At 35.8% G+C, this 24,132-nt stretch overlaps 1 protein-coding gene across 3 annotated transcripts in view; it reads left to right on the forward strand.

Moving 5' to 3' along the window:
* The window catches only part of BBS9 (Bardet-Biedl syndrome 9), a 280,198-nt gene that overhangs the window by 140,757 nt on the left and 115,309 nt on the right, over positions 1–24,132 (forward strand). For all 3 annotated transcript variants that reach the window (XM_072327288.1, XM_072327289.1, XM_072327287.1), the window contains exon 21: positions 16,448–16,558. In XM_072327288.1, coding sequence (XP_072183389.1) covers positions 16,448–16,558 — 111 coding nt within the window. The remainder of the gene's footprint in view (positions 1–16,447; positions 16,559–24,132) is intronic.

Consider the following 24,132-nt stretch of genomic DNA (forward strand, 5'->3'; position numbering starts at 1 on the left):
TTGAAACAGAAAAGAAATAGTTTTAAAGGTCTTACAACTTTAGTGGGTAAAAGATTGTCTTTAATATTTAAAGCCTTGTGTCTTAGTCTAAGCATGACAAATTCCATACTGGAAGGATTATTTTGGAGATGAATAAATACATGATAAGAAAGCTTAAAATGAGGATCTTACTGGAAGTTCAGCTAAAATTTTCTTGGGTTCTGAATTTCAGATGGTAAGGACAGTCTGTCCTTATAAACGATAAATTTTTGCTATGATAGAAAACTACACAGCAATTAAAGAATAATTCCCTGAGGTTAACTACACCTCTTTGAGAGGGAGAGCATACAGTGCAGCCAAATCCATCTGGCAATGCAGGGTGGGTTTCATTGCCTGTGGGAGTTTGAATCAGTGCACTCAACTGTGGATGTAGTTGAAACGGCTGGGTTTTAGAGCATGGGACGCAGTCTGTGAGTCTGCAAGCACACCCTTTCTTATCAACCTGAAATGAGACCAGTGGCACTTTAAGTGAACATTATGTGTTGTGGGTGGCACTCAGTGAGGTGTAGAATCTCTCTCAATTTCCCTTTTAATTTCTGAGTGATACCTCTAGCACAGATAGAATGCAGATCTGGCTGCAGTGGTTCCTCAGTAGTGACATTGTGAATTTTACCCCAAGGACTTGATGACTTTTTCTCAGGGAGAAAAGAATTGACCTTGTCTTGAATCTGAATATCCAAGTGTTACAAAGTTGTGCATCATCTGTATTGAATTTTCAGATATTTTTTCTTAATTTTTAAAGAACCGTAGCATTTTTGAAGACCAGTCATACTTATGTCTGTATCCCTTTGCTTTGCGAACAGTCAGCTGGTGAGAGTCTGCTCATGAAATTGGTATGGATGGTTCAGCCAGTGTTCATGGGGTAAGCCAAGGTTCATAAATTCACATTTCCCTTGCCCCTGTGTTTATTCAGATTCACCTGGCTCTAACACTTTCATCTGGTATTTCAGCTGGAAAATGTAATGAAATCAAACATAAGGTGCTTCATAACACTGGCAGATGTGAAAATTCTTTAAAATAATTTCTTTTTCTTTTTTCCTCTTGAATTGTTTCATTGACAGAACCACAAACAGTAGCCATAAGGGGGATTAAGCAAAAATGAAAAACTACTTAAACTTGAATTGCAAAGATTATTTTCATGCAGTTGCACCTTGCAACAAAGATTTAGTTCACCTTCTGCTAAAACACTAATAAAAGTAATACTTAGTTAAGTAGATAATGCAGAGTAGTTTCTTGCAGGGCTATATCAAGATCCAGCAAACTGGTAAAAAAGAAAAAAAAGGAAAACTAAAAAGCAGGCTTGATAAGTTGCATGTGATTAACATGGTAGGATGCATCTCTTTTGGGTGTCTTCTGGGTGTTGTAAGTATACAAGTACCACAACAAAGTGCACTGCCAGTGTCTCTCTGTCTTTTAATGAAAGATGTGCTTCATTAATTCAGACTTTAGCCAAAGCTTGGCTGTTTTTCCGCTTCAGGAAAACTGTTCAAGTGTAAATTACAGATATCACCCAAAGTGGTATTCCTTCAAAGTTGAGATGTGGCAAGTGGGATGTTCCTCTGTATTAATTGAGTTTCCATTTAAATGACATGCCATATTCAATGTAACAATAAGCAGCTGTGCCACACTGTAGATTTCAAAGAACATTTATTCAGCTCTTACATTTATCATTAGAGATCAAAGAGAGTGTCTGATGTATATGGTTGATGAAGGATGCCTCAATTCAAATGGATGACTGAACAGAAATACTAGGACTAGTGGGTAATAAATATTACGACCACCCTTTTTTGATGTAAATTATGTGGTGCTGAACTGCATTAAAATTTATAGTTCAACTGTGAGAAATCTTTCATTATTATCTTAAAAGCAAATCAGAGTATCGGTAAGCATGTGTGCATTCTAGCACTTACTTCCAAATAAACTTTTCAGTCAAACCAGGATACTTTCTAGTGAAAAGGATTGCTGGTGACATTCATATAATCATAGAATTGCTCAGGTTGGAAAAGACCTTTTAAGATCATCAGGTCCAACCACAACCTATCCATAATCAACAACCATATCCTAACAGCCCTCCACTAAATCATGCCCCTGAGCACCACATCCAAAGCAGCCTAGAAGTAACTGGATTCTGGAACCATAACTGGAACTTATGGAGTTTTTTTGCAGAGTAAAGTCTGATTAATGATCTTAAAAATCAGTTTAAATATCTATCAATTGACAACTTTTGTTGATCTTTGATGAAATGGAGAGGATTCTTTGTAACCAAAATAGTGATTAGCTTCCCTAATGGTGTGCTGTCCAGGCATGCTTAAATGAAGTTGTAACCTGACATTTTCATTTGAATGAGGTGATTGATAAAGCAGGCAGTAACGTTACAGCTGGGAGTTAATCAGGAGATTGAAGGTAATGGAGTAAATTGATAGATATGTCAAGTCTGGTTACTCTCTACTGTAAACTGCTGAGAAGAAGGAAATTCTATGCAGCAATATAAGATAGAGTCAAATCAGAATCTAGGATAAAATAATTAGATGTTCAAAACTATCAAGTCCCGTATTGCATGTTACAGACAGTAGGATCATGGGTAGAAAAATCCAGTGAACTTTAAGCTAAAAGTTCTTCTGAAAGCAAGAAAAATTCTTATGGTGCCCATGGCAATAAATAACTTTAGAACAACTGTTTTTCCCTAGAAAGGTACTATACTGACCAAATTGATTAGTTTGTGGTATCCTCCAAGTCTGAGGAGAAGAAATTAATAAATTTTGTTTATGTCATATTGTTAGTTGTTGAGAAAAAAGTGCTTGTTCTACAATCTTATTAAAACAAATTTCACAAACGTTTTGGAATATAAACTGCTGGTATGTTTCTGCCAAAAAAGAGCCTTTGTTTTAGGTCATTTTTATAGCACATTGAAAGCAGAGGTTTATTCTAGTGTTATGTAAAATTGATTTTTATGTAGATATCATGATTCCTTGTGGTTATTGAATCACATCTACCTGAGGTCATCTTGGTTTAGTTACAGAGTATATTACAAATGTGATATAGAAATATATGTGGTGTTTAATTATACTTTTCATGGTTAGACTACTCTTAATGTCATTCCATGCTATGTAGAAGATACTCCTTCAAGTATGTGTTTTGTGGTTCACTGAGAAACAAGTAGCTTTCTGCAAGGAGAGTGTAAAACCAACAGAACACTTCAGTTCTTGAGTCAAACATTTCCTATTGCAGGCTGGCCACTACGGCAGGTGTGAACTCAGTGGTTGGTAATGAGTGGTAAGGAAGCGATAATTATTCCTTTGCAGATCAGTGGCAAGATTTATATGCAGGAGAGCTTGGTCTCTCTAGCTTTATGTGAAGTTGAAAGAAAGGTCTTTGTTGTGTATGCTGTTTTCTTATGTTGTAATACATTTGGCAAGCCAATAGCTTACCTTGGTAGAAGCAAAAAGGAATAATTATAAAGGTATATACAACTAAGGTTGTGCAGGATAGGTCCTATTAAGAAATTCTTGGCTAGCAGTCATGTCCTTCTGAACAGTGAAATAATTGTCTTGATCAACAAGATAAGGGTAAAATCTTGGCCTCATTGAAGTCGCTGGGAGTTTTGCCATTGCCTTAATTTAGTCAGGATCTCATTTATTTCACAGTAGCTTATGTTATTGTTTTACTTATATTCATGTAGTAACCTACACACTTAGAAGAATGTAACTGAAATAAACTTCTAAAAATACATTCAGAGTTGGAATTCACTTCTTCAGGATGGTGTTTCTTTTGTGTTTGGATAAAAAGGAGGGCACAGGTAGTGACTGTAATACATTGCAGGTCTGGTTTTGGTAAAAATGATAAGACAAACTCTGAATTAAGATCTGGAAGGAAAAATAAATACAAAATTAAGGGTCCATAAAAGCCCAGTGTTTTTTTTTATGCAACTTTGGCAAAATTCTGGGAGTGCTTACCTTTTCTTACCTTCATGACAAGTACAGAGATAAGAGTGATAAACAAAATGTTCAAATTACATTAATTCATTCCCATTAATTTGTACTGGCTGCTGAGTAGCAAATATTCAGCACGTAGTACTAACGACTCTACCAAACTTTTGTGAGGGCTGACTTCAGCAGCTACCAAAAGTGTGAATTTGAGACATATTTTCCTTATTATTTTCATTTTGATTAAAATCTTTAATTGAGGAGAAGCTAAGAATCATGGAGAAGAGATCAATGCAAACAATTTAAATTTAACTCGTTAATTACAATTGTATGATTTGTAATTTTACAATTGCATTTAATGCGAGTCAACTACAAATAATTTACTTTATTGCTTACAACATAAGCAGTAACGGGCAAGGGCTCGTCACATAATGGGCACTTAAAACAAATATTGCGTTAGTTGGTGCACAAAATATGCCACAAGTTCACAGGACTAAATGAATGGTCTGCTGTAAGTACAGTTTTGTGTTTGAGAAAGTGCAGATGCTGCTGCAAGATGTATTATATTTCCATAATGAGTGATAGATAATAAGAATTGCTTAACAGTCCTTATCCTTACATCTGCACTTAAGCTATGGGCAGATCAATAAAAAAACATTAAGCTTGGTGCCAGCTGAAGGCATTATACTTACAGGCTATTTGGCTACATAACGGAAACTAAATCAGAATTTGACTAACTCTGTTTAGACATAGAAACATAGTGAAAGAGAAGCCAGAAAGGGAATAATATGGCTTCCCACACTTTATCCCCATGTATGTAACTTTTGCTGCAAAAGACAGTAAAGCTGAATACTTCCAGTACCCTGTATGTGCTCCTCCTAAAAATGAATTTGGTATCAAGAAAATATTTCCTCTGAGTCATTTGTTGTTTTGCTTTAGCTTAGGAAGAAACTTAAGGAGCAAATGTTAGAAATGAGTGCTCAGTACAAATAGGCTTTCTCAAGTCTTCATAATCCTATAGCTTATTGTCATGTAATAGTTCAGTGTTGATGATCTGTTGCATTTTTGATGCTAGTCTGATCCATAAATATGTCAAGAGGACGAAAGTATGCATTATCCTGCAGGGTGATGTTTGAATAAGAAATCATGAACAAAATCTTTCATTTCTGATTAGGTCAGAATAGAAATACTTAAAAGATGAGCATAGTGCACTGAATCCTCAATGTAAACTCATTCACGCTTAGAATAGGCTGCTACTGCTGTACTTGGTGTTGTAGACACAACCAACTTAAATCAAAGGGACAGAGGGACAGAGAACACTTCTTTGCCACTTTGTCATACATATTCTTGGCCTTTGGTCACTCAATGTATGTAGTTAGTAAGCTTATTATTGCATGGAAGGAAAAAAAAAAAAAAAAAAGCCAAATTATGCTTAACCTGATCTTTCAAACCAATTAGGATTTCTAGCCTAGAATTTTTTGCGTCTAGTTCTGTAAAATGGGATACTGAGTATGTATAAACTACAGAAATGTTTCACCTTAGTGAATTTCTTATATGGCTAGACACTGACTGGATTGTTTAAGGCTCCCTTAAACAAGCCTACCTTGATAAATCTGTCACTTCACTGTCACTGAAGTTTTCTTGGAAAAAAGCTAAAGATTAATATTGTTGTAAACAAGAAAAAGGTTGCAGTATCAGGGGAAGCTAAATTAAATGTTCAACCTCACAATTGAGGAAAGGTTAATCTTTCTGTACTATGCTGTAGGAAATAGTGGCGTATTTGAGATGAACTGACAATCACGTATATTGTTAATCAAATATAGAAAGTCTCCAAAAGTTCTATGTGGTATAAATACTAATTGCAGACTATGAATTTGACAAAATTTGTTCTTAACTGACAAGTTCTTATGCATAAGATCTCATAAACTATTTGCACCGTGGATCATACACATAACATTGTAACTGCAACCTGATGATATGTGTGTTGTTCCTATGCGTACATTGATGTGCATCATAAAACGTGTGTATGTTAGATCATAAGATTATTAACAAGAATGTAGTTGTGATCACACCCAGAGAAGGTCAGAGTGCAATGGTATTCTACAAGCCTGTGGTTAAAACTTAACTATCTAAGATAAATGAAGAAAATACCCAGCACTTTCATTACTTCACGTCATTACTTTTGAAGTTGCAGAATGCTCAGGCTCACCCTTTTCTTGCTTCATGGGCAGTACCATTTCTTTTTTGCTACTATATCTACTGGAAGTTCTGCTTCACTAGCACAAAAGAAAAGTCTGTGAAAGCCACCTTTCTGTTTAGACATGCTGTGTGATTTACACTGGCTTGTAGTTATTGCAGAAACTTTGAAGTCACACACTTAACAATAAGTGCAGCGCTTCTTTTGTGTTGAACTGTTTCTATGTTTAAGAATGGACGACTTTTTTAAGGAAGATACAGGTGATGCACAGTTCTTTCTGAAGATATGGTGCTTGATTTTGGTAGGAAAGAAAGCGGATGGAAGTCAGACCTCACGTTAGATGTGAGATAGTGAAGTATTTTTTGCTGTGTCGAACACTGGAGCAGGTTGTCCAGGGACACCACTGAATTTTGGAGATACTTAGAACTAAATTTGATGTATCCCAGCAACTTAATTAAAACTCTCTGTTTTATTGAAGACCGTTATGTCTGGTTTAAAATACTTGTAAAACTGCAGCTTATGATTCACCAGATGGCTTTTAAAGGGAGAAATACTTTTATAAAAGAAAATGACAGTGAAAAACAGCTATGCAGATATGCAGGCAAAGAACAATACTACATGAATCACTAAGAAGCAACTCTAAGCTTGCTTCTTTTGTCTTCATTTTTTTTCTTGAGTGCTGTGGTTATGCAAGGTAATCTCTAAAACTTTATCATTTCAATTCTTCAATTCATTCTGTCCAGTTATAGGCTTTGCTTAATATTTTAATTCACATTTTAAATTGCTTTTTTGTTCCTATAATCTTCTGATTGCTCTCTCACAGCTACTTTGAGGTATAGATTTCTTAATTGTTTTGTTTAATCTGTGCATTACAGAGTTTGTTAATTTACAGTAAACTTTGTTTAGCATATAGTAACATTGTATAAATAAAATGATTATTGGAAGAGGAGGTAGACTGGAGCTACCCTTATCATGTAACTTCCACTTGGTACTTCAGCGGGTATCAGAGTATCCTGTCACAGTTACAGAATCAATTTTTATAATAAGTAACCTTTTATCCCTATCAGGCTAAAAGATGATCCTTAAAACCTAGAGAACTGAATAAGAGAATTAAGTAAGCATAAAACATGAAAATAGCTGATTGTGAGCGTCTTTATATTTCATTTGCTCGGTCACTCTATTTATCATGTTGGACAGTAGCAGCAACGTCAACTTCTTTAGAAGATGAAGCAGAACAGTTAATCCGCTGCCTTCCCATGTAAAAGAAAAAAAGCCTCTTTGTTTCAGACATGGCATTTTATTATAAAAACAGACCTTACTTTTACTGAAAAGAGGAGGTTGGATTCAAACACAGTTCTAAGTATTCATTATCTTCTTCTGAACGTAATTCACATGATAACATTGAGCAAGTTGAGTCTGAAAAATTCAGTGCCATGGTTTTCCTGAGTTATTGGGGATTTTCTTTAAATACCATTTGTTTGGTAGAAAAGGCCCCTACAAATAATAATAATCATAGAGTTGATCAGTAAGTAAAAGTGAAGTATCTGCTAATATATAGAAATGTAATGACACTGAGGTCTTGCATGTTATTGCAGTATTACTCAAATCTAGGATTTGAGTGCTACTTACAATACACAAAATCAATGTGTTGTCTCTGATATATCCAACAGAGAAGCAAGCTTTTCAAGTGAAGATTTCATTTCAAGCTAGAAGAGGGGAAATTTAGATTGGATATAAGTGTTGGTTTGGGTTTGTTTTATTTTTAATGATAAGGGTGGTGAAGCATTGGAACAGGGTGCCAGAGAGGTGATAGATACCTCTGTCTCTGGAGACATTCCTTGGCTACATTGGGCTCTGAGGAGCCTGAGCTAGATGTAGGTGTCTCTGTTCATTGCAGGGGAGTTGAACTGGATGATCTTTGAAGGTCTTTTCCAAATAAGAGAATTCTAGGTTTCTGTGGTTTCTATTGTGGAAGGAAAGTTCTGCATTATAAAAAGGAGAATGCTGTTTGTCTCTTTTCAATGCCCTGAATTTCTAGGTTTCTTCAGAAGTGCTCAAAGGTTCTATATGCTGTTTAACTCGGCCTGATAGATGTTTATAGGGTTTATTTCAAGTAGTATTAAAGGAAAATGCTTGTATTCATGGATTCATGTTTTTGTTGTTGTTGTTTGTTTGTTTGTTTTTCATAAATGTGCTGTTTATTACTAAATAGTATTTGGAGATGCAGAATAACAAGAACTATTATTATAAACAAGTACACTGATTACTTGTATTTAATTTTTGCAACCTGAATGTTTGTATTTTATAGTCAGACAACTTTCCAAATATAAATTTAGTGAGTTTGCTGACCAAATAGTTTTGGGAATCAGTATTGCCAGAACTGGAATATTCAGGTGTCTTGCAGTATCACTGTTGTTTTTTTTAAATAAATATCTTTTCAATGTTAATTTTGTTCCCAGAAGCATTGCAGTTTTTGTTTTCCATTGTGAACTGACACTTTACTCTATAAAACTGATTGAAAAAGGCAAATAGCCTACTTTGTTCACAGTGCATGTCATATTCATTCATTTTGAATTCTTAGTTAAATATTGCTAGATAAATTGATAACGCCTATTCATTAAAATTCTTAGATCAGTAACTAGTCATAGATTAGATAACAGATGATAGGATAATTATGGATTTATCTATTAGTCATATTAGTCGTATCTTTTTCATCCTGTATCCTTTGTATCTTCAGTATTATGGGGCTGCGGAGAAGGACTGAAAAAAATATCCCTGTTCACAAACTCCATCTCTATGTTAGAATATGGTAATTTAAGGCCATTTGTAAATGCAGATTTTCACCTCACTGTTCATGTTCAGGGGCCGTTCAAACCTACCTTTGCTCATTCTGTAGTCAGAAACTAAAAGGACATAGTTAATTTCTGATGATTTTTTTTCTTGTTCCAAGAGCATCTTTTACTTCACCATATGCTAAGGATTTCTGTCCTAATGCTTTGTGGGTAAAAATCATTCTATTCCATTTAAATTCTCTTAGCTAAGCAAGGTCAGTTGTCTGCTTTGTATGTCTGTAAGTTAGGTTATTCCTATTTTATCTTAGTAACTTTCAACTGATTTTTTTCAGGTTTATTCAGTGTATTATGAGCATGGCAAGAAGAGCTGAACACTGCTGTCTCACCGGTGCCTTGTTCAATATGATAACTACTTTCTTGAGTGTTATTTGGAATATTCATGGGTGGATCTCAGCGTTGTTGCATTCATCTTTTTCATGGCTGTCACACTGGAACTATTTTTTTCTTTCTCTTATCATCCTGTGACTATTTCAGTGACTATAATATCTTCTTTCATTCCCATGACATCACTGTTTTTGATAATATCAATGCTTCTCCTAATATTAAAGCACTTGGTATTGCAATCTGATCCTGTTGGACTGTGGCTTAGTTTGATGTTTTGTCTGTTAAACTGATTTTTAATATGTTTCCAAATTGACCAATTCTGCAAACTAGTCCACCACATTGCTGCTGTGAAGTATTATCTTACTACTTTAACCGTGCCATTTGGAGCATCTACAGTTGATTTTCAATTACTATTCAGTTGTCTTCCATCATCTACAGTAGATAGGAGATTTCGTCTCTTATCAGTAGATTTTGTTTTTGTATTTTCGTTCTTGTTTGTTCCTGCAACTTCTGCCTCTGTGGAATGAGGACACACACTCTTTCTTCACTAGTAAGATCAAAATTTGAGTGTGCTTATATACATACATGCAAATGTATAGTGTCTATGTGTCTGCATACATCTTCACTTTGGAGAAGGTCATGTGTGTGCTTCAGAAATATAAAAGTGTTTCAAATGAGAGTGGGGTAAATACATTTGTCTAAACCTTTTAGATTTCTGAGTACCAGAAGGGTTTGGTAACAAGATAGCAACAGTTGATTCTAGTCTTTCTGCTTTCACTATACACCGAAGAAAGGACAGAGACTACATAAAGACAATGTTCTGAACAGTCTTACAACAAGCATGCTCTGGACTTCCCAGCTGTTCCAGCAGCTGTGTGAACATTCACTTTCTCTTGGAATGTACTGTCACACAGAAACCAGAACTGGCAGTAGAAATTAATTAGAATACACTTTAAGGGAAAGAAAATAGGGGAAGTGTTTATCAAAGGGAACGCAACCTATTTAATTTTTTAATGTAAGTCAGTTTTAAAAACCTCACAACTTTAAATATCCAATAGCCTCCTCATCACTGCATTACTGGAACAATGAAATAAGTTAAACCTCTATAGAACTGTCTCAGTGAAAACAAAATGTTTGATATAAAATGGTTTATATAATCCACACACACATTTTCTTGTGACAGAATATAAATTTATATATGAATTTAAAACAGACAAACCAAACCAAATCCAGTAATGACAGAGCTCTTGCACATTCATCCTCTTCCTCCCAAAAAGGTAAATGAAACACGTTATCCCTGAAAGTGTGTGGCAGACAGTATATTCTGACTTCTGCTGTTGGCGTATTTAAGCATTTTGAAGAAAAAAACCTGTAATGTTACACTAATTGGGAACTGCAGTTATCAGTGCATTGAACACAGGGAAAAGGCCACAAGCTCCATTCAAAAACAACATACCAGGTGTTATTTCAGGCACCATAACCCTAAAAATAAGATTATTGCTACTGTGTTTGTTAAGAATTGATCTCCCCCTTGAAAACTTATTGTTCTAAAGTAATTTTGTTATGCTGTTACACAAAGGCAGATTGAAAATCCTCCAAATGCTCAGTGATAATTACCTCTCCCAACACACATCAGAACACATCATGTTTTTCAGCTGGTCTGTGCTCATAAAGTGAATAAGGAAGTTGGAAGACAGAGCAGATTTATGTGACTGAAGCACAACTGTCATCATTCATCCTTTGTTCCTAGTGAGTAACAAATTACCTTTGATATATGTTGAATGGCCTTACACACTTTAGTGTTACTGCATTCTTAGGCCTGCATTAGTAAGGGTACTACTGAATGTTAATTTCGATTGCGTTCTTGGCTCAATGTCCAATAATGCTTTTTTAATGAAAACAGCTGCTAGATCTGTTCTTAGCAATGTGTTTTCCCAATGCCATTCATATTACTTGCATACCTCATGCACCGAACCTCATTCTGGAATAATGGCCAAGACAATCTGATGATCATAAACAGCTTATTTCTCCTGTAAAATGGTTGTACTGCCTAAATACCCTGAACTTCCTAAGTCAAGGTTTTATGGATTCAGATGTGTTCAAAGTATTCAGAATATGTTATGAGTTTGAGAAGAAGTCATACATGATTGATGCATGTTATCTCTGAGTAACTCTTAATGCAAGTAGTAGCAATTGCAACACTAATGCAACATATTAAAAGACATATTATAGAATTTATAAACTGGGTCTTTAAGAAACATTTCAGTAAAACAAGGGTAAAGCAGAGCACCAGCCTAATATGTTTCTCTGTGCTGTCACTGAAAATATATTTGGTGATCTATGTGACCTTGGACTGCATACTCAGTTACTATGATTTTTCATTAATTTATTACTTCAGTGGAATGCAAGACAGAAATACTTTCCATCATTTCATTGATACTGGTTAAGTCAACCCAAGCACAAAGAGCAACAATGGAGTTTTGTGACTAAACAATTGTAGCCACACTATTGGATTTAAATGCTTTGTCCTGAATTCTGTAGCTGATTAATTAGTGACTACATTTTGCTAGGAAATGCTTTAGTTAAATCCAAGTTATTTCTCTACTGCAAAGTGTAACTGTGCATTCATTATCAGTGAGACACGTTTTAAAAATCCTTCTCTTTCTCTCCTATCTTTTTACTATTTCTTCTTACAAACTGAGTATATTTCATTGAATGACATGAATGAATATTCCCTGGGTCTTATATTTTTGGTCTATGCCTCCCCAAAAGTGTAAACTGAATATGATCTTGCCTATAGTTTTGGAATCTCTGTGAACTTACATTTCTGTTTAGATTATCTCTGTCATTACAAAGGCACGTGCAAAATGAAAGACCTACTAATGACTGAGCTTCTGAGATTTCTGCTCATATTTTGAATCTCTTGCTGCTGAAAGCTGCCAAGGAAGTATTATTTTCTTCTTTCTGTAGCCTCCTGTAAAAGAGTTAATTTCAGAGGAAAATGGAAACTTTATGAATAGTTTAGTTTGTGATTGACTGGAAGAGAAGGAGGAAGCTCAAATGGTCTTACCCTCAAAGTACCTTTTCATTCTTTAGATGTATACTACTTCTGTTTTCCTGTTTTTAAACTTTTGGAGCCATATTAAAATGTGTAAAAACACGGTGGTAGGAACCTGTAGGAAAACTGTTAGTACTTATTTTTTTCTCAGTATGTATTATGTTTATGTTTCCTCTGGGTGTGGGTGTCTTTTTCCAACTTAAGAACGAAACGTGTCACAAAAACAGATGTAGAGAAAATAAACAGGAGAAGTTTCATTTCCCTTGGTGAACAAAGTTCATAATTAGCTTGAGAGTAATTTTATGCAAGTTGTACCCTATCATACAGTTCTGCTGACCACAGCTTTCTTGTTGTATTTATCACAACTGATAAAAGATCTGTGATGTCGGGGAAGAATTTAGCTACACAGAAAGGGGGGAAAGAGTGGGTCAAATGTAATATTGTATTCTAGATGCTACTCCTGCCAACAATTAATGGGGAAATTCATATTGTGAGGCACTGTTTACAGACTGACATCTGGAGAACTTCTCAACTTGGATCATTTCCAGTCTGTAGATTTATGCACTATTCTTGCTTCTTCCCACCTTTTCCTTAACTTTTCTACTTTGTACCGTTCACTTATCAATGAATGTGAATGATTCTGCTGCTCTGACAACTAGGACTCCAGATAGATAAAAATGTTTGCTGAAATAGGTATTCTGTGGCTACCTTTTGAAATGTATATGAAGATATACAAGAATTCAGAATGATTTATTTGACTTAAAGTAAAAATTCTATTGGCCTCTGACCAAAGAGAGCAGGATAGATACCCTCAGTAGAACCCCTGCAGACTGTAGTTCAAAAGAGCTTAGAGTCCTTATGGGAAAGAGATTAGTTTCAGGCTACTGGTACCTGTCTTTCTAAGTATTTTTGCCAAGTGATGATCTACGATGGTGATGTAAAGATTATATTTGCTAGATGCCATCTAGCAAAGATCTATTTGTGCTTTATCCAGTTTCCTGTCTAGCTGAGTGAAAGTTTAACACTTTTTTTTATTCCTCCAGAATGCCAGTTGCCTAAATATGGCCCTCGCTTCTTCCTGTGGGGAGTCATAGCATGTTGTCAAGCATATTAGTTTTTATCATAAGGATGGGTACCTGTGCAAAGGGGATCAAGAAAATTGAATTTGCCATGAGTCCCATTGGAAGAAGCAGACACAACTTAGCTTTTCTTTCTGCAGGTTGATGTGAAAGAGGATTCAGTCATTTTACCTAGCCTTGGGCATGGAAACAGTCTGAGGGATATAGTTCAGCAGGTGCTAGTTCCTTCAGCTATAAAGTAGTGTTGTAAGGGAAAGACTTGAAAAGCAGTGGTACAACGGCCATGGTCATGTAAGCCTCACTGCCACAAAATGTCACCATTGTATTTCTTTCTTATCTCCTCATTCATTTAAATAATCATCGAAGAAAGAATCCTGGGTGAGATCCAGGCCCTCTAAACACTGTCCTCAGCACACTGAATACATTTCTGAAGCAATGATGTTTCTAAGACAAATCATATATGTAAGTTATTAGTATCCTTGCAGAAATAAGAAATAATTACTACTCACAATACTGAAAATTATGATATTACTGTTGCTTTTGTGATATTCTGATATTACTGTTGCTTTGTGTACACTGCTTGGGCATTCTGTATATGTGAAACCATATATGATAGGTAACATTCCAGTCTCAACTATTTTCTGTCAAGAAATGAAAGTTATGGAAAAGGTGAATTTTGCCTTTAATTTTAGTACATTCTGATGGTATCTGTTGACAAGTAAATCTTAACAAATCTAGCACAACAAAATCAAGAGCAGGAAGTCTTACTTCCTTTCAGAAAGTAGCATTATTTCTAAGGGCAAATAGACCTTTTCGAACTCTTACTCTGTTACTATCACTTTTGATGACTAATGAAATACTTTGGCATCAGAAGTTGTCAGTTCTCAAGGCCATGTGAGTTACAGAATTTCAGACGTCAGAATGAGACTTGTAAAAGTTTATTTCCATGTAGAAATCCAATAGACGCTAACTAACTGAATGAACTTTTACTCATAATGTTAAAAACTTTATAAAGCCTTTTAAAATGTATGATACCATTCTTAATAGTTCCCTTGTTGAAGAAACCTTAATTTTTTATCCCATGTTTGCGGATTTTTGTTTAACAGGGTAGATTTTATCTGAAGAATAAGAATGGAAAATACTTAAATGCTTTCCATTTAATCAAATCTAGGTTTACAGTTTAGTCATAATTTGCAAATGGGAACAGAAGTATTAATTTACTGATATTTATTTTCATTTAGGATGTAGGTAGGTTTATATTTTATGCTGTGCCTCACCACTGTGGTATTTTAAGATGGCAACATTTTTCTCATTTCCCATTTTCTCCTTCAGCTTCAGAGCAGGGACCCTAAATATCTGGAGCTATCATGGGTAATAATGTACACTGTAGGTACATTCACTCCTAACCTTCCTTTCTAACAGAAAAGATTGTCTTCCTCTAGTCAAATGCAAATCCGTAAAGTGTCTTACACTTTCTGTCAGGGTGTATCTGGAATACAGTAACTTATGTCTTCCTTAGAAATAAAGGATGCTGTATCGGTTCTTCAGTTGGCAGGAATGAGTGCCTTCACAGTATTCAGTGGAGCTGCCATGCTCTACCCTAGTTAGACACATTTCTGCAGGACACTGTGTGTTGCCAGTGCTTCTGAAACTGCTTAGGTAGCTGCACCTCTTTTTCTTGAGGATGAAACATTATTTTTAATGGTTGTTTTATTAGCGTGTTTTTTTTTGTTTGTTTTGTTGTGTTTTTTGTTTGTTTGTTTGTTTTAAGGAGAGAACTACTGCAATACACTGCTTATAAACATGTACTTTCAGAATGCAGTAAATAGGTACATGCATTTGTATACCTGTTAGCGGTGGTCCTGTGAAAGAGATACAGACATTTGACAGCAGGTGGCCATTTGTCTGTGGTCAATAACAGAGCATCTACTGCGCTGTTTAGTTTGGGTGTTACTTTGAAAGTGCTGGGTAAAGGTTTGAGCTTCAACAAGAACTGCCCAGAATAGCTAAAGGTAAAATACAGAAATATTAATCACATGGGAAAAAGTAGCATTCAAGCAGTGCTAAAAAGGTAATACTTTAAAATGCTGCTCCCTGCTTTGAAGTCTGAAAAGCTCACAATTATGACAAGCTTAATGTGCAGACTGTACGAGCAAAGCATTTGTTATAATGCTGTGGTTTTTGCTGTGGAACATCAGTGCTTTTTCCAAAGTCTCGATCACAGCCTTTTGGGAAAAAAAAAAATAATCATTACTCTGCTTCATTAAAAGCTACTGCAGTTGCCTTCAGGTAGCATTATTTTAGTAGATTGTCCCCCTTTTCATATTTTAAACATAAGCATTTAAAGTCATTGTGCTCTCTGATGAGCTACTAAGAAAAACTATATTGCAAAGTTTAAATGATCCATTATGTCCTGCATCCTAAGATCACTAATAAGAAAGGCATTGCAGTGTAACTGTATAGTGAAAAGTGTCCCTGTGGCTCCTGTCTCTAGCATGAGGTAATTAAAAGTACTGTATTTAAAAACTTGTCCAGAGAAATATCATCATATGTAATTCTCTGTGGCAAGCTAACAGTCTTTATAAGGTTTGTTGACTTTGTGAAGTTATTTCATTCACATAAAGTTACTTTTATTACAGATCTAGGTCCCAATAGTCTGATCTTTAACATGAACCACATTATTTCCAGCTTTTATGTGGAACCAGTTTTAAGTAATCTGTAGGTTTAATACATTCATACTTTTTCTCAAACTAACATAAGTGGTAGAGAGAAGTCATTAAGGCATAACCAGTGCTCCGAACAATGGTAATGGTTTTCTTTCACTTCACAGAATTTTCTTTTTTCTTTTTAAAGTTAAGGCTATTTCAGTTATTGGGATTTCATGTCAGTTAATTGATCACCTCTTTTCCTTAATTGTGCAATGGAGTCTGTTTTGTTACATAACACCACATTGAGGTTCTTCCCTTTTCTACTAGGTGGCTGTGCTACAATCCCAGAGTCTGACTTAGAGGAACAAGCAATTGTACCGGGCTCCACAACTGTGTTCTCCAATCACAAGCACACTGCAAAGCAGAAATCCAACACTGGTAAGAAAAGAAAAATTACGTAGCCTGTCTTTTTGGAGTGCTTGCGGATCCATGAAACAAATGACATATTTCAGGATTTGTTAGCATAATTTTCGAGTTTTCTGTTTAATAGTGCAATATATAGGATTCTGAATTAATTCAGTTACTTCAATTAAGAATAGGTAAATTGCAAAAATCAATCTTTGAATTAAATAACTTTACAGTTGAGGAGTTTTGTGCCACACAGTACTTGAATGAGATTCTTTATGATTTTATTCATAACCTTTTAGAGAGAGACAAAATGAAACTGAGGTCATTTTGGTGTAATAAAGGGTGTTTTTTTTTATCTTCAGTATGGTGGTTAGACTTTATGCCAGCTGATTAAAATACAGCCATTACTTATCTTTTGTGGGAAGACTTCCTAGAATTTCAGAAAAATATTATTGGATATAATAAAATTATAATGGCTATAAAATATGCTGCATACGGCGATGACACATTTTCTGGAAAGACTTCATGCTGCCGGGAACTGTGATATAGTGTTAACATATTTTAAAAGCAGTGCTGTAAAGTAAGGCACTGCAGTTTAATAAAGTGCCTGCTAAGCTCTCAGACTTAGGCTACAGCAGTTTCCCATTCTGTTTACTAAGTTGTACTTTCTCTTTTTTTCCTATTGCTGTCTGATATATCTTCCTGATTTTCCCTGTAATATTTGATTTTTAAATGCATTTCAGTGTTAATCATAAATCAGTTATGTTCGATAGTAGTGTCTGCTGAAATCAAGTTAAGAAGAATAGAAAAAAAACATAGAGGTTTCAGATGTCAACATTAAGAAATAGATTATTGGAATTTCCTTATGCATCTGCAGAAAACAGGCAAAATGAACATTTTGAATGCCTTAAACAAGTCTTTAGGTTTACAGACATGTGCTGTACCAATGAATTTTATTCATTCACAGTAAGAATGATTGCCATTTGCCAGTTAGTGCTGCAGTGTAGAGGGAACCTAGAATATTTGCCACTGGGCTGTCTGGAAATTCTAATTGCTACAAGCGTAAGAGCCAAGGGAGCTACTTAAACCATAAGGTAGCACTAGGCATGAAATCACAGCATTGCAGTGTTTTTCTGTACATGATATTTTTGGCCCGAGTTCTTGCTCAGACACCAGAGACTACATCATGGTGGATATGCTGTGCCCTCAAAGGATATTTGTTATCTTCTGTGTGTGTATATATATATATATATATATGTGACTTTTCATTTCATTTAACTATGCTCAACCAACAAGAGAAAAAGGAAGTGAGAAAGTAAAATAAAAATTCTTTTTCTTGGTAGATGTTTCATTTCCTGAGGGGGGTGGTTATAAGCTGAGAGGTTTTGTTTTCTTCTTGTAGATGGTATTTGTTACTTATACAACAGTAGTTCCATTGCAGTATAAAATTGATGCTGGACAGGTTTTTGCATTTACCTAATGTTTTTCATGGGACTGTGTCAGTTCAGCTGATACGCTATTTGTGAACGTGCACACAACAGTGGAGATGGTGTGGCTGTGTCTGCTCAGGTCAGGTGGTGAATGGCAGGACATTTGGTGAGAGGTCTTCTGACTGGATACACAAGCCCTTATGGTGCCTTGAAGCTGAGAGGAGGAAGAGGAGAGTATGGAACATGGATGTTATGAGGAGTGGCTGAGGGAACTGGGATTGTTTAGTCTGGAGAAGAGAAGGCTCAGGGGAGACTTCATCACTCTCTACAGCTACCTGAAAGGAGGTTGCGGAGAGGTGAAGGTTGGCTTATCCTCCCAGGTAACTAGTGATAAGTTGAGAGGTAAGGGCATCAAGATGTGCCAGGGGAGGTTCAGATTGGATATTAAGAAAAACACCTTCTCAGAGATTGGTGTGGATGCATTGGTGTGGGCTGCCCAGGGAGGTGGTGACGTCACTGTTCCTGGAAGTGTTCAAGACATGTGTGAATGTGGTGTTTAGGGACATGGTTTAGTGAGAAATATTGTTAGTAGGTGGACAGTTGGACTGACTAGATGACCTTAAAGATCTTTTCCAACCTTTATGATTTTGTGATTTGATACCACGATACCACTGGGCAGGGAATATGAAAAGAAATCTCTCTAGCAATAGGATTGCATTTATAGATGAAGACTGAAATCAAAGGAATAAAATCAGCCCATCAAGCTTGAGTATTCCTACGAATTCTGTAGGTCACTGGAGAACATCATTGCTCAAAATAGTAGACTACCACCCATTGAACTAGTGAGAAGTGTAGTTATGTACTTGCTCCATCTGGTGCCTGACCAAATCTTAGCAGCACAATTTTGTACAGGTTAAAATCTGTTAACACTTATACACAGTGTAGTGCAAAAGTGGAGTAGTGTAGCTCCCTGAGTAGGAACGCCTGTATTTCATCACGAGAAAAGAGGATAAACTATGATTTCTCCCACTGATATGGCATGCTAGATTACAACAAAACTGGAGCAGTTTTCAGTAGCAGTAGAAAAGCAAAGCAGAGCAAAGTGTCTTATCTACTGAAAAGAAACGTAATGCTTGAATTGCAAATTGTCTCAGCAGGGAGCATTGAGGTTCCTCATTGAGAAAGTAATAAGAATACTCTCCAAGGTGTCGTACTGGGACTTCCCAGCTTACAGTTAAATAGAAAAGTGCTATTGAAGAGGTTGGAACACGGAGGAGAAATGTGCTGAAGAGGAAGTGGAAGAGGAGACCAAATTCTGTGCCAGGCTGAGATCCCTTTCAGTGCATTTACATTGTTACTGCTGTGATCATTGCTTGCATGGACAACTTTTCAGTTCACCTTGAGATGGCTAACTTCATTAAAGCCATCTACCTACCTGTGATAGAATGGCATGGAACCCTGTCAGCTGAACTCGCTAAAACTCTAAATAAATTCATTTGGTTTACACTGAATTGAACTCTTGCTGCTAATAAATATCTGATCTTGCTGATCTCTTGCTATTGAGGTGTGTGTGATGTATGGAGGTGGGTGGCAGTCACTGCGTTTCATCCTAGTAATGCTCTTCAGACATGTGAGAATTTTAAAAAACCTTCTGAGTTTCATGAACAAACGTCAACGTAGGAAAGAGGTCGCTACCTTACATGTGTTGTGTGAACTGTGCAATGTACTCTTGAAGCTAAGTCCTGGAAGAACATGCTGAGCTATTAGGACAAATGATATAGGGTTGCATCCAGCCACAGATTTACAAGTTATCTAGTGCAAAATATTACATTAAAATTTTCCAGGGAGCTGCTAAAAGTGTCAGTGAAACTTTGGCCTTAGTTGGAATAGCTACTTTGGACAACAGAAAATGAAGTCTTGTAGTCGTGCTGCAAGTCTGTGCAAGGACAGAAAGAATGACTCTAGTCCAATCAGATTATCTTTAGAGAGGGAATTAATGGTTGTATGGTATTTTCTTTTTTAGTACTGAAATAGTTCATGCTATTTGTTGGCTTTTTTTTTTTTTTTTTTTTTTTTTTTTTTTTTTTTTTTAACCCTAATCAAAATATGTTATGATTCCATACTAAAGAATAAGATGAAGTTCGTAATATTTGGAAATGAATGCAATTAGTGCAGTTGTATGAGCAGCTTCTTGCCAACAACTTTTGCTTTGAGTGGTTACGCAAATGCTTCTGTGAACATTCTCCTATCCAGTGAATGAAAAACAATTCTTCCTGCTTACCCCCTCACGTCACTGGGTCTACGTGAATTACATTTGGAGGGTAACCTTAACACAGTGAATCTATTTGTGTGAACTTTGATCTTGATGTTTTAGTTCAAGTGAGGACAGGGTAGCGTAGGCTTCATCTTTGACTGCAGAAGCCTGGTACAGAATTTGAGTATTGAAGCTCTGAGACCACTTTGAAGTCTCTGTTGCAACATCATTACTTCTTCCATGAGCTTATGGATACAAAACCAATACAGATATGCTGACCTCTCTTGCAATCGCAAGTACAAATGCAGGGAAAGCAGGCTGTCACACAGGTGCTATAGACTTCCTTTCTGTTTGTTATACTCTATCTGTTGTCTTCCATTTTCTTCTTTTCAAGTTTTGGTTTTCTTACTAGAGTTGAAGTTTGCTTGAGATAATGAGGGGTTTGGTTTCAAGAAGACTTTGTCTGTGTGTGTTCTAGAAGGTAACTGTTGAGTAGAATTCTGAAGATCTTCATTCTCTGATTCTTAAATATTTCTGACAGTGAGCTTGAAATGTGGTTTGTAGGAAATAACTATAAAGAAGCTCTTGTACATGCTAACTTTCTACATACTCTCTCTATTGTATATAGTGAACAGCCTTAAAATAACTTTTCTCTGAACAATTAAACTGTTAGATGATGTCAAATGAAATAAGCTTAACTGTATTTGTCAGGATATATCCCTTACAGTATGCACTCTAAATTCTTCATATGCTACTGCTGCATGCTCTTACTACAAAAAGCATTACCTAGGCTGTTTTTTTTTAACCTGTATTCCTATTCAGTATTTTAGATGGAAAACAAGATGAAAAATTAGTGTGAATCAGAGAATGATTTGACTGAAAAATTTATCTTTGCCTTTGTTTATTTATTTGTTTTTGGTAGACCAATAGGGCAGATGACTTTGCAGTTGACTTAGTTGCTTAGGATTTTACAACACCGGGAGAGAGATTTGTCAAGTTTTATGCCGTGCAGCTGTAGGAATTTTCACAACATGTAAGACTTGATTTTCCTGGCAGAATTTTTTCATTGTTAGCCTGTAAATCTATCCCATAAATGATCTATCTAAACAAAGGGAGTCCTAAAGATTTTAGGGAAATATGTGCCTGACTTCACTGTAATAAGTCCAGAGTTACCATTGTGTCTTTTTGAAGAAGCAACAGAGATGATGGGCTGGTATTTACATTTATTGCTTAAGTACAAATATTTCATTGACGCTATTAATCAGAACAAAGTTTTGGCAGTTATACTCACTACTGTTCCACTGCTGTTTTTAGTTAAATTCTTTGTCTTTTGTGTCATGTGAATATTTAAGATAACTTGAATCCTAAATTTCAAAGTTCTCGTCTTGTATATTTAGTAAATTTATTCTCAGAGTTTAATACTTATTGTGTCTAAGATCAAGAAAACAACCCCAGCATTTGTAGTCATGTAATGAGATGGATTTTAGTTGTCTAATTTGAAGAAACTGGGTCATTACTTTAGATAAAATACACAGACAGCTAGACTGAAATGACTGAGCTATAAACTCTAGTAAAATCACATTTTGAACTGAATTTTTAAAACATCCTCCAAAGTTGCACCCTGACATTGAACAGTTGCACATCTTTTCCTACAAGCTTTACTGACTGTATTTGACTTGTTATTTTATGTTACTTTGACTACAGAATTGCATGATAATGACCACGTTGATGTGATGAGTGCTGTTTAGCTTTCTAATAAAGGTGTCCTTAATGTGTCTAGATAATTTCAGGAAATATTACATGATTCCAGCCCACAGAGATACTTAGTTACTACAACCATATGTAAACAGTTCTTAGTAAAGAAAATTGAAGCCATTTCTATTTGCGGTATCTGATGACTCATTTAAACTTAGGTATGCACTTAATATTTTCTTGTGAATCGTGATTAATATGAGTACACAACTGTATGGAACGGCAGTCTGCAGAGTAACTTATCACAAAATGATGTAAGGTGAAGTTTTGTGATAGTTTCATTTATTTGACTATAGAAAGGAATATTCTTAAACATTTGGATTTGTACAAACAGTTCAAGAGCTTTGGGGTGTAAGTTTTTGCCAACCAGCCACTGAGTCTTTTTATCTTTGTATTATACCTGACTTATTATTATTTGTTACCTGCACAAATGAGCAGAGAGACATCCTTGATTTTGTTTTACAGAGTGTTTAAACATGCTATTAAAAAAAACCCAACAACTATAAAAAGTGTAGTTCTATTAAAATTTCACTTTGCTTTAGATTGTACATACTTAAGTATAGCACTAATAACCACAGTAAACTTTCTACAGTAGTAAGGTACAGGTTGCCTTACTAGATGTTTGGATACTGATATTCTAGGCAATAATAGCAAAAATATTTTCAAATTATGTAGCCAAGCATCTAACTTCTTCACGTTAGTCAGTATAATAGGACAGAAATCAATCCTAGCAGTATTTTACATCAGAATAAGTAGAAGGAATATGTATAAATTAAGCTAAATATTACTTTGGAAAGATGTACATGCTCTTTAGATTAGGATTTTGTGCCTATAATGAGCTCTGAAAACAATCAGTTGAATGAATCATTCACTATTGTTCTAAGTGCAGACTTAGCACTCCATGGCCGTAGTTTTGAACCAGTATTGTCTGAAGCTTGGCTACTGTATACACATGACAGAAAAGTAGTTAGAGCAGGTCTGATTACAAGGGTAGCTTTTGGAAACCTCTGAAGAACCAACTGGTGGGATTCATCTTAAGTCAGAAGGAGTTACCATGTCTCTGACAGTTTGAGTCAGTTTCGAGCATTTTAACATTTCAGTTGCAATGCTGTATTTTGTCCTTGAGCTAATGAAGAGTCAAGTCAGTACTTCAGTCACAAACAAATCTGGCTTGAAGTGCTGAAGTCTGTGACAGCTACAGATAAGTGAAAGCCCTTTCAAGACAGCCTTATTAGAAGTCCACTTACTCATTTCCCACTGACTGTAGTACTGTGAGACTATATCCTTGTCTTTTTCTGTACATACATTGTTATCTAAAATGGATTCCAGGAGTCTGCAGCTGTGCCCACCTAATACTCTAAAATTGCTAAGCTAATTGTTTCCACAAGAAAAGGTGCAAAGAAAATCCACGGGCAACAAAAAGCCTATTTTTCTGGAGAAAGTTGAAGAGATTTATGGAGGTTTTCTTTTCCACAGAGTCTGTTTTTCTAAAGAGCAGTACAGCTTAAGAGATTAATGTGAGAATTCCTTCATTAAGTCAATACCGAGTGCAATTTCTTGTCCAGTAGGAACTTGTATATACATCACCTGTGAAATGTAGTGTTACACATAAGTAAGTAGTAAGTCTTATTTATATTCTAATATTGTAGTTTTGACTACGAGGGCTGCTATGGAAGCAGTGTCTCCTGTTTACTGTGCCTGCCCAGCATGTCAGAGGTGGATGTTGCTGGTATAGCAGTGGGGGCTGAACCTTCCCTCTGATATTCTGTTACGTTTTGTTACTGTGTGACAGATGGCAGCAGAGGGGCAGTCTGAACAAATGGTATCTGACATGAAAGTGTGTATGAAGCAAAGATGTGCCATTGTATTTCTGAATGTGGAAAAATTGGTACCCACTGACATTCATTGACACTTGCAGATCTTTCATGGAGACCAAACAGTGGATGCGAGCACAGTGAGGCAGTGGCTGGTGCGTTTCATTAGTGGCAACAGTGACAGTGGTTTACATCCACTGTTGCAGATTTTTCTGAGCATGACATGCAGGCTTTTCTTCATCACTGGCAAAAATGCATAGTTAGTGCTAACGACTGTGTCGAAAAACAGCGGTTTTTAGCCGAGAGTTTGCTCTGTGAAATAGTGTTATTGTGTTCTTTCTATCTGTCTTAGTT

The sequence above is a fragment of the Excalfactoria chinensis genome, chromosome 2 (genome assembly GCF_039878825.1).
Source record: "Excalfactoria chinensis isolate bCotChi1 chromosome 2, bCotChi1.hap2, whole genome shotgun sequence".
Classification (NCBI taxonomy): domain Eukaryota; kingdom Metazoa; phylum Chordata; class Aves; order Galliformes; family Phasianidae; genus Excalfactoria; species Excalfactoria chinensis.